This window comes from Silurus meridionalis, chromosome 3 (genome assembly GCF_014805685.1).
Source record: "Silurus meridionalis isolate SWU-2019-XX chromosome 3, ASM1480568v1, whole genome shotgun sequence".
Classification (NCBI taxonomy): Eukaryota; Metazoa; Chordata; class Actinopteri; order Siluriformes; family Siluridae; genus Silurus; species Silurus meridionalis.
The window spans coordinates 20,585,524-20,597,568 of NC_060886.1; the positions used below are offsets into that span (position 1 = coordinate 20,585,524).

A 12,045-nucleotide genomic window follows, 5' to 3' on the forward strand; every position below is an offset into this window, starting at 1 on the left:
TCCACTTAATCAGTGCAATGTAGCTTTAACAGTTTTCAGTGAGTAAAATAAATACTTGAGTTAAACAATCTAGAAGCCAATCAAACAAAACCTTATAAAAACACCAAAGGATCTTTTAGCGTTTTTTCCCCCCATTCATTTTCTCTTACCTCCTGATCCACTGGATTATGTTCCCCTGTTTACAAAGCTGTCATAGTCCACAAATCCAGATGGAAGGTCACAAACAGTCAGCTTCAAACTGCCTGTACACACCGTACTACCTTAATGCCACGCCTCTGCTCGTGACATCAGAAAGCTTGTCTCCGCATACCTCTCTCACTCCAGCCAGCTGTCATGGAGAACTCCTCCACTGCTGAAAAGATGTGTGCGCATGTGTCTGAGAGTGTGTGTAAGAGTAACTGAGCTCAAGCAATTCTAAGCAGACTAGTAATCAGCTTTGACTGTGTGAAAGGTGGATAAATGACAATGCTGTGACCCTCTCAGCATTAACACACTTATCTATTATATTGTGTTTGACACCAGGGAGGCTGGACTTGCACTAATTCAATCAGGCTTTATCTATAGCGGTTTCACCTAAGCATGGGCATGTGCATTCTTGCAGCTGAATTTTACACAATACCAGCACCCCCCCACACACCCCACCCCCTGCCTTACCTCGAATGTAGTTGATCAGCCAAGACATGTTTGATGACTGAAGTCTGCTTTTTTAGTTTGCACTAAACCTACAAGGCTGCTGTTGTTAACAAGTAATAATACAAAATAAAATCAAACTGTATTGCTTCATTTTAGTCTAACCATGTCACGTTTTTCTCAATTTCAAATAATATAGGCGGAGATATGCATTCCATCTAGGACTCCATGAGCACTCAGGCAAAACTGGTCATTACAAGAGGCATTACTAGGATGCCTTTTTAGGGTGGGCTAAAGCCTAAGTAAAAAGATGAACTGAAAAACCTTTCTGTTGGCAAGTACAAGCAAAGAAGCAAATAATCTTTAATATTATTAAAATTATTATTTTGAGTAAAGCTCAAATGGCTAGACATTAGAAAACCCCTTATTACTGATAATTTTTACAAGTATTATTGAATGTGCATTTTGTATTGTTTGACTGTTCTTATATGCTGATATGCAAGATCCAACTGGTGTACACTCGATAAATATATTGTCACTTAGGCTACCATCAAACCCATACCCATCCTTCAATTGAACCATTACATAAATATATACAATCTGACTATCACACACAATATAACGTGATAAAGCTGAAGTGTGAAGATAAATTTCGTCTCTGAGAACTGAAACTGAAAAGCCGTACTCTTCACTTCACTGCAACAGCATGATGTATGTACTCACATTCCTGTGCAGGCATGTTGGGCCCCAGTGGTGTAATTAAATCATGTGACAAAAAGATGAATTTACCCAGCCTGTGCTTTTGAAGTGCAAAGTTGACAGGCTTGATATCTGAATAGCCCATCAACAAACAACACCATCTGAGTGGATTAATTACCCTCTGTTTCGATGGCTGATTTAATGATCACCAATTAGACAAGACAAGTTTAAAATCATATGAGCCAAATAGTCATTGTAATCAGTCATTGTTCTCTGAATACAGATACAGCTGCTGTGGCTGGTCAGACAGTTTATGCATCACCCTTTCTTTCTTGTATTATCACATTGGCATATGGCAGAGTTGTGCTGTCTAAGCGCTGATACTATAATCATAAAAAGACTTTCCTGTAGTTCTCCTAGGACAATTGTTCATATATGATACCAAAAGGTTATTTTAACACAATAAATATGGTTGTTGTTTTTTTGTCACTCAGAAACAATGGGTTTCTACTTGCATCTGGTTCTTCTCAAAATGTATTCCTCATGGATTTATTTGACATTGTTGCCTCTGCTCACTAAGAATGTAAATATATGCCTGGATTTCTTTAAAATTATTTTTATGTCTAGTGTTCAAAAATTCTTTATAAATCAAGTGGAATTAAATGAATCATAGTTTGAAAAATGTATCATAAAACTAAATAACCAGTACTTAACCAAAACATAAATTAAATAAAGTTATAACCGGCCAGGACTCATAGCTTCTCAAAGAAGATTTATTTTATTTGCAGTCTCACAAAACAACAGTTCTGACTTAAGAAATAGTACTAATTACAGTACCACAATAACAGTTTCATCCATAACACTGTGTAATTCAAGTCTATAGGTCTAATAAAATGTGCATACAATGTCAACTCTTTAAAATATATTGTACTGATTTGTGAATTGCTTTGTAGTACCTAAGGTGTATTTAATCTAATGCTGTGAATGTACCAAGCTCTAATACATTCGTTATAAATCTACAGTAGACACTTTGTGGTCAGGCTGGTCAGTGGTCTAGCCCAGGAACAATAGATGAAGAAGAACAAGGATGCTAGACCATTACAGGTCATACACAAATATACACACCCAGAGGAATTTAGAGTAGCCAGCATGGATCTGGGAGGTGGAAACCAGAGTAGCTAGAGGAACCCAGGACCGGGTTAACAAACTGATGTGCCAGCGTACCACCCTGATCCAGGATCCAGTACGCATCTTTATTGTTATTTATATAATAAGGTGCTGAATTACTATTTGGTTCGATTGGTTTGACATCCACTGTACAGCATATATGTTTTAAGCATGGTCTGTGAAGGCCGGTATTTGTGATGTGTGCAGAATAACAAGATGATGCTTGGACAGCTCAGGAAAAAGCGTTGGATGAACTAAGCTGGGCCAAGCCAGCTGTAGCTCTTTAAACCTGTAGACAGATGGGCTGCTGACACATTGATCACGAAGGCAACCAGGCAGAGAGAAACTGTGGGAGAGTATATGCAGCCAGCCGCATCATCTTCAGTCTCACTCAGCTGCTGTTACTATTCATTATATTTTATATTGAACTTGTTGCACTGATATATAACCAAAAGCCTTCAGAGTTTGGCTGAATGAGCTAATGTCTGAGCTAGTCAGCAACACCCACTCTGCTTTATTCCACAAAGTGCAAACAAGGAAATCAGCAATGGAAATTTACCGCCATATCAGTATACTGTACCTATCATCAAATACACAGTCAACATTGGGATTTGCTTTATATACAGCTATAGTCACAGCATATTTTACACTGTACACATTTTCATAGTGTAATAGAGACATATCTTCCATGTTTATTTTGCTTACTTTATTTAGATTGTTATACTTGGTTATACATAACTTTTGTAGATGTAGATGTAATTCAGACTGTCAGTGCTGAAATAAGAAGAATACAAGAAAAGAATGAATATCACCGAAATAATCAATTAACCAAAAAAAGGAGGGGGAGGTAAAAAAAAGTATTTGTATCCTCTTAACACGCTAATCCTTTAAGAAGAGATTACACCCTCATGTTCAAACATGACCCATAATCTCACTGGAGTTTACACAAAAAATAATATTTAACGTATTTCATGGAGCAGGCTGTTTGGACTTCTGAATCATTGTTTGCAGTGTGGAAAGTTTTGTTCAGCAAGCTGAATAGAGAGCGGCAAAGCATAAAGGCAGGAAGGGGTGACCTTGAGATCACAGCGGTTGCTCTCTTATCCAGAGTGCGAGTAAAGCACAACTACATGGTTAGTGGGGTCTTTTTGTTCTTCAGTAGTTTCCATTCCCCTCGCCCCAGTCTGCAGGACAATGTTGATCTTGCTAGTTTTCCTGTCTCCTTTAGAAAAAAAAGGGGGCAATGTTAAAAACATGCTGTGCTGAAGAGGTCTGTCGACAAAGCTGCGTGCAAGGTGCAATGACCACACGTTTTTGGGATTGCTAAACAGAGCAGCATTTTTTGAACAAATACTATTTCATTTCCATTGCTTTTAAGCAAAATCTAGTCTTTCAGAAAAGCTTTGGCTGCTATGGCAGGTTTCAGTGATGTGTGTAATACTGTTGTGTTTTGAAACCTTTATATGTATAGTTATAAAGCCGGATATTTGACAGGAGGTAAGGCAGCAGAGGAGTGTGTGTAATAAAGATAGAGATATTCCCAATGGAAAGACAAAGCCCAGAGCCAGGGCCACAGCTGGTAATATTGTAAGAAAGGTCACTAACAGTAAACAGAGGCTTCTTAGGGAAAGTCTGGGAAGACCATTACTCCAATAACACTGTGTGCATGAGGGGGGGTAAAAGAGAGAAAAGCAAGAGAGAGAGAGAGAGAGAGAGAGAGAGAGAGAGAGAGAGAGAGAGAGAGAAAGGAAGAGGATGAGAGATAGACATTCTGTATGTGAAACCACCATGTCCTCTGTGCATCCCCCCTTATTTTACCAAAACAAAATCCTTTTTTTCCCACACTGCACCCCTCTGCTCCCCCCAAAACCCTACTAGCACTTTCTCACTCTCACGGAGGAGAGATAATCTCAGCGAGATTACAAAATACACACATACTTATATCCGCCTCTACAACAGCTCTGTGATATCAATCAGTCCATTCCACTCAGTAAATAATGCGATACAAATTGGGGCATTGAGGGCAGAGATCTAAGGTTCTTTCTATTTTGAAAGCAATACATTGGATTTAAATGCTAAATCTGAAGGTGCAAATAGAGTTCACAGAAAGAATGAATTAGGTTAAGTAGAGAATTTGTAGTAGGCGATCACCACTAGGATTCACATTACACAAGTGCAGGCAGAGGTCATTATACTCTGATTCCGAAATGGATAATATCATGTATTTTGTATCTCTCGCACTGTAAGTATTAAATCATATCTTCCATTTGCTGGGTATGAATACAATATCCAGCATTAACATTGTTTCTCCAGAGAGATCTGTTCATGCTCATTTTTAAGGAGAGGTTTCAATGAATTGTCTTGTAATGTAGCATCCGGTTAAGGTCAAAAATGGGTCTCTCCCTGATGGACGGCCACCCTGTCATTCACCCGTGTCTTCTCCTGGGCCTAATACATCCTGCACACTAAGTTCCCAGCACATACACAGACACAACAAGCCAAGGCCAGCTGAAATCTTGGTCTCTCTCTCTCTCTCTCTCTCTCTCTCTCACACACACACACACACACACACACACACACACACACACACACACACACACAAAATCTCTCTGGATACTGGTTAGAGTATCTGCCAAGGCTTTAGATAAAGAAGCAGCAGGAAACATGTTCCAATCAGAAATTAACTCAAATATCATGTGTTTACAAGATAAGCCAACTACAATCAGATGTTCTTTGTGCTACACTAAAGACTCCCAACAAACACATGCCTTAAAATAACTATTTGTCAGTCAATAGGGGAGGAAACATGTCCAAATAAAAGTATGTTAGTAAAAAGCCAACATTTACATTGATGCGGGAAAAAAAAACACTATTGCGTCTAGAGTCATAATTACAACCATTACACAGCATCCTTTCTTTAAAGACAAAGGTGCATTGTGTGTGCCCAAGAAACTGCAGCTAGTAGCAGATCACATGCTTAGTGGCTTCAAATGAAAACACAGAACAGACAAAATTCCACAGTTCACTAGGACGGTTTTTATACTAAAATACCAAATTAGTGTAATTGGATCAAACAGTAATGTGTATTTTTGGTCATAGGAATGGGACAAAATATAGACATACAGATAATTATTACTTTTCCTAATACTCAGCTCCACAAGGATACCACTTGTTCCACTATATACACGATTTACTTCAAACGTTTGTAATATACAGTAAATAAATTCACATTTTGAACAGAAAATGCTTGCCTGCATGACAATATACATGAACAACTGAAAATCATGCTTGCCAACCACACATTCAACACAAATTATTTATGGGGACACACTGTCACCTGACATCTCCAGGGCTACTATATTGTTTCCTATGTTCTCTTTGTATCAATGTAGGATTCACTTGCAACTCTAATAATTATAAGTAAGGTTTAGGCTAGGCATGTGTGTGTATGTGTATTTACTGCTAAGCGGGTTGTACAGATACATGAGATAAATCACAGGCTCTTGTAGTGCTGCCAAAAAACACACGTCACACACAAGGAATTTAAGCACACGTTAAAATCACACATGGCATCTTTAAGAATGTAGTTATTAGCTGTGTCTTTTTCTGAAACCCTATAATTTCCATCCAGACCATGTGTAATGCTACCTAGCTTTACATTCATTATTCTGCATCCAACAGCGCAACACAAACAGCCCAGTCTGGACTAATGTCACCTCATTTTCTCCCAAAATAAAACCTTCTTCCCCTCTAATTAACACTAAGTTATTCCCCCCCCAAAAAAATCATATTTATTATAATAAACGTCTACTAGATTTCTTTGCTTCCAAAGGCAAGAGAATTCAGCATAGAACCTTGTAATTCTGCTCAGACATCCGAGTAAAACAGAATGAGCATCAACACCTTGAGCAGAACAGAAGAACACACATACATTTACACTCTATTTTAGGGTCCATTGGGGTCTATGAAAATGTTTTCCTTCATACCTCAGGAAAACAGTACCAGACCTGGTGGTGTTAAATGGGGCTATTGAGAGAGAGGATGGGAGGAGAAAAGTCTATGTGCATGACTTTATGGTATGTGGAGGAGTCATGACATATGGAATGTACTGTAGATGTATGGCACGTGCAGACCGAGTGAGCATTATTGCAGAATTCCCAAAGAGGTTTATTTGCGTGCACCTCTGTAACTTATGTTAGTATATTAAACCTATATTTCATGATCTGGAAATAATTTTTCCATGTGCTTAAAATAAGTTTAAGAGACACTAAAGACCTGCAGACACTTCAGGCAAAAATCTTTTTTTAGATTTTCTAAATGTCTAAAAAAAAACCAATAGTTTCACTAGTTTTTTAATATATAGTTTTTTATATAGTTATATATATAAAGTTTAGAAACTATAGTTTAGTGTTCTACAACCTAACCTTGTGTTGTAGGATTTTACATGCAGAAAACCAATGTGAATGATGCTAGAGTATAAAACTTTATTATTTCTATGAATCATCACATATTTTAAAATCTTTTTTTATTATATTTTTCTATATTAGCATTTGTTATTTTATCAGAAATGTTGTTAATCAGTGCAAAATATATCAATAGTTAACTACAGAATTGCCATCGATGCTAACAAGAAAGTCCTAGCAGTCAGAGAGAAAACATTTATTTTACCACAAAAACTTGTCCATGTAAATAGACAATACAACGATATGTGTTTTTTTCTTGGTACAAAGCAAAATAAAGACCATGGAGAGGCAAAAGTACAAACTAAGGAGACTGATCCCATCCACTAACGCAAAGCAACCAATAACCAAGTAACCAATAAATCTTTAATACAATTGTGTTACAATGGAATTATGTGCATTGTAAAACTATTTGGTCATAAGTTATTAGTATGTATAATAAATAGAGCTACCATAAGTTCATCTGTGGTCAATACATAATAGTATGTATAATAAATAGAGCCACTATAACCAAAGATAGGCAACAGTGTCAGAATTTTTCATTAAAACTGTGTGGCCATTGCTACAAATTGCTTCATCAACCATTCAAACATAGACCAATAATATGCAATAATGAACTACTGTCACGTCACTACAGTAGTGGCGGTGTACCAAGTCATGATGACAGTAATTGTCTTTAATGATCATCCTTTATTTCTGGACTGAGCATAATGATTTAGATAGTCTGCCTGCTGTTTTATCTGTAAAGGCAGGAAAGTAGGTTTTTATGTCTCCCCATCACTGTCAATAATCCTTATTGCCAGGCGTGAACTGTAGATGTTGCCACTTTTAGAATTTTAGTGCAAATAGAAATAGATTATTTTCCACATTCTTACTCTTACCTCACATTTACCACTTCACGTTCACAGCAGTCAACATTATTGAATTAGAGCATGTGTGTGAACAACTACGCGGAAAATGTGCAAACAATTCTAAAAATGAAAACATCATCAAGTAACCCAATGCCTTGTGCTGTAGTTCACAAATAAATGTATCCATGGTAATCTTTTGGTACTGAGAAAAAGAATAAATGACATCATACGTGAACAATAGCCCACACTTTTGGCTTTCTCATCGGCAAATTCCACGACCAGCTGTCGAGCAGGAGAGCCTGCCAGCTCCAGCAGTGCGAAATACATTTCATTACCCAGACTCCTTTCCAACACCTGAAGTTTCACACATGGGGCTTACATAAGTGATGGCACAGTAGTTAATCTGTCTTGATTTTAGAAAACCCAGTCATCAAAAGACGCTGACCTGGAAGCAGCACCGACAGGAGTGTGTGTGCGGTAGTGCAGCACAGACTAAGCTGGATGACTAAGGCCTGTTTGGATTTCCACATAGTTTCACCATAGTCAGCATTGGGTAGTAGTTCCAAAGGCACCAAAGCTCTGTACCCATATTACACATTCATCTCCTTGCCAATTAGGGCATGTGTTACAAAATCTCTTTCTCCCACTAGAAGTCCCCTGACAATGAACATCAGACATTTCTACAAACAAAAGTAGATTCTTATGAAAACATCTAAAACCTCCTCTTTACAGTGGACTGACAATGATAGAGGTGGACATATAGGAAAGAATAGACAAAGCATAAAAGGAGTGGTTTCTCTAAAAATGTATGACCCATTTCTGACAACAAATATAATCAACAATTCACATGACAAATAGCAAAACTAAAATAGCATTTCTAGTCTTTCTGGATAAACTTCATAGAGTGACAGCCGTTTGAAAGCCACTCCCAGAAAACATGCTTCCAGCTACTGAACTGCTAACAGCTTACTTCATTCTCAGCAAGCTGAACCTGAGCATTAATTACAAACATACTGACTTGTATTTATGACCATAAATGTTGAATTATTCAGCCAACTTCACCTCCAAGCGTTTGAAATCATATCTTCTTCATGTAGATAATGCTTCATTCAGCTTCTTTGGTCTATTGGAATGCTAACAATATTATCTGCCGTGTGCACTTCCTGTATAAACAAGAAGTTGTGTGATTTCTGACCATCTTTGTAGAAATTATTTTCCATTAAATAAGACATATCTTAGAAGCTTAATTAAAGGTTATTTTCCTGAATATGGACAAGCTAAAAGAACTACACTGGATGTAATGCCATTATTCCTGCCTCTCTTCCATATGGTCTGTTTCCCATGATCTCCCTTTGCTCTGCATTGGGGCAGGAAACAGGGAAAAGTCAAAGGTTGTGTAAAAGCCTGCAGAAACTGGGATGTTAATTAAAGCTAGAAACAGCAACATGACCAGATAATGTTGCACAACAAACATTCACACCACTTTATAGAGTTATCTTTGAACACTCTTGACCTCACTGACAAGTTTTGTTTATGCATGTGTGAGAGTCAGAAATGTGTAACAGACTTAAAGACAAAGAAAACAAATTGACTGATGATAACAGTGTATTTGATTATATGCTGAAGCCATTTCTTTCCATTTTGAGGCTTTACACCTTTAGGTCTTAATCCATAAACAAAATATTGAGCATGTTATTTGAATATGTGAATTATGTCATTGCAGTGTCTTTTCCTTACAGTAGACCTCACATTGAAAGGTCTGCTACCTTGTTGGAAATAGATCGTTTTGTCAAATTAAGTGTTGAAGCAAAGACAGATATGTAATAGGTTTTGTTAATACATACAGAACACTGAAACATCAATTGCAATTTCCAATGTAGAAAGCTAGAATTGCACTGCAAAAGTATGCTGGATAAAACACCATATTGCAATTATTATGGATACATATTGTGACTGAAATTATACTATGCTTTGCAATGGATATGTTGCTTTGCAAGACCAACAGTATATTAACCCCCTAAATCCCGGTTTGTAATATAGTTATTTCATATATCATTTAGTAACTACTTTCAATTATGATAAATCCATAGAAGGGTCATGGAAGTTTTAGGGGTAAAAGATTATAACCTAATCATCAAAACACCAGTCATACATGCTAAACATGCTGAAATATCTGGACCAAGAGATGTGATCATTAATAACAATATATAGTGCAGAACCACAGGTGGCAGTAAGCAACTAGTCCAGGGGCTCGGGGGTCATTTTATTTCTGTTCCACCTGGCCAGGATGAAATTCACAAACAATGGGTGTCCAGCAAAGTCCAGGAAAGGTAGAAACAAGGTAAGCAAACACTATTTAACAACAAACACTTTATTCGGAAGCATTTTTTTGTTGTTGCAAAATTAGGTACAATTCGTGAATAATAGTGAATTCATAACCCATTGTTTCATTAGTCTACTGTTGTGTTAGATATTACTTTGTTGTTATTTTGAAACATCCTGTTGTTTACTGGTCTGCCTACTCTGCCATAGAGTAGAGACTAAAGCTGGATTAGTATTTTATTTGCCCCACCTTTTTTTACTACCACTCTAATAAAATCCCTGGGTAAATCCTGGTCATGCCAGTGTGCCTCCACCCTGCTGTAGACAGCTGATTACTTTGCTCAGGTGTGTTAGGAGCTGCAACAAAATATCAAGCATGGGCGTTTCTAAGAACCGAAATGAGAGGCTGTGCATTACACCACAATGTGTCCAGATGACAGGACATTAAATGAGTACAAAAAAAAGTTGTCTACCGTCTGTGCATTGACCGGCTGTGTTGGGCGTCCTGACAAGCATCTCCATCCATTCTTCTGCTCGGCTGCATGCCTTTTACAGAAACTCAGCCAGACTGCAAAACAAAAATAAGTCTGAAAGAAGAACAGCACGCACACACACACACTTTCTTGACTGCGCAACTTGTTTTTAAAAAGAAAATGCAACCCGGCAGGAATAGTGAGCTGAGCTACAGTGTTAGTGATGGGGGAAATATTCTAATGAGCATAACTTGAATTAGCAAAGAAAATATGGGACACGTTAGAAAACTTACCCGGCTCCTCCTAGATCCTCAGTACGCTTCTCAACGCGCATCAGTCTCTCCCCGTTCATTAAAATGCCACTTACATGAACCATAAAACACTTACACTTCTCTGACCAACTTCTTTCCACATCATTCACTCATTCCCTTTGAAACCCTCTTGCAGTCCCGGCCCACTCAACAGTCGCTCCTCTGTTTCGGATCCCCGCCTGCACACACTTGGTCTTTAGCTCTGCACTGGAAGGAAGACAGCAGAGTACATATTCCAGTAATGACACGATGGACCGTGTGTGTGTGTGTGTGTGTGTGTACGCGCCCCCCTGCGCTCTTCTCTGACACAGGCGCTTTTCTCAACGCGTCCACGCGGCACATGTACTGGGAAAGGGGGTCGTATTCTCCGCCCCAGCAGAGATGACCAGTGCATAATGCCCCAGAGTTTAAAGCCCACACACAAGCACGAACAATATGCAGGACACACAGAGGAGCAGCCAATGCATGCCAGCAGTGTCACTGCTTATGCGCGCCTTCATCTCCATATAAATTCACTGCTTATGGACATCTCGAAATGTCACACTTTTCATGCACTCTTCAAAAAAACAACTTTCCGATGTTTGTGCATCTAACACGGTGTAATATAGGAAAATACGTTTCAATAAAAGTTCTCGCAAACCTGACTCGAATAAAGCCCATATGCAAATACAGGAAAAGTTTCGTGAAAACGGAAAGGGTTGCTCGTCACGTTTGTCCCATATAAAGATTTAGGTGAATTTCTGGCACAACAGCGACATCTTGTGATCAAAAGGTTGTAGCACGACTTTGGTCTAGAGTAAAGTTATTGGCATGGAGCCTCACTGCACTCTACATTTTCATGTTTTTTCATGGTATTTATGTGAGATTTTTTTTATTAGTTTCGCAGGACTGAAAACTTTGCTGAACAGTTGAGTAACAAGACCTTAAAAACCTGAGAAACTGTTGTATAATAGTGTGATTTGTTCTCGAAAATGCACTCAAACAACCACACATTTCTCTTTGTTACGAGTTTATAAGTATAATCAATAAGATGAGCAGAGTGCCAGCTGTAATAGCCTACAGAACAAAACATGGAAGTAAATAAAAAGGAAAAATAAACCTTGCAATCTCCCATCTTTATTTACTTTGTAGT

General features: G+C 38.1%; 1 protein-coding gene across 3 annotated transcripts in view; it reads right to left on the reverse strand.

The window, feature by feature from the left end:
* The window catches only part of cobll1b (cordon-bleu WH2 repeat protein-like 1b), a 39,713-nt gene extending 28,439 nt beyond the window's left edge, over positions 1 to 11,274 (reverse strand). The window contains exons 1-2 of one of the 3 annotated variants that reach the window (XM_046844779.1): positions 10,990 to 11,274; positions 10,603 to 10,697 (exon numbers count right to left, since the gene is read on the reverse strand). In XM_046844779.1, coding sequence (XP_046700735.1) covers positions 10,603 to 10,673 — 71 coding nt within the window. In that variant the 5' untranslated portion in view covers positions 10,674 to 10,697; positions 10,990 to 11,274. Of the gene's footprint in view, positions 1 to 149; positions 378 to 10,602; positions 10,698 to 10,895 lie in introns of those variants that run through there. The other 2 variants (XM_046844778.1, XM_046844780.1) reach the window with 2 other exon arrangements.
* Between the last annotated feature and the right edge of the window lie 771 nt (positions 11,275 to 12,045).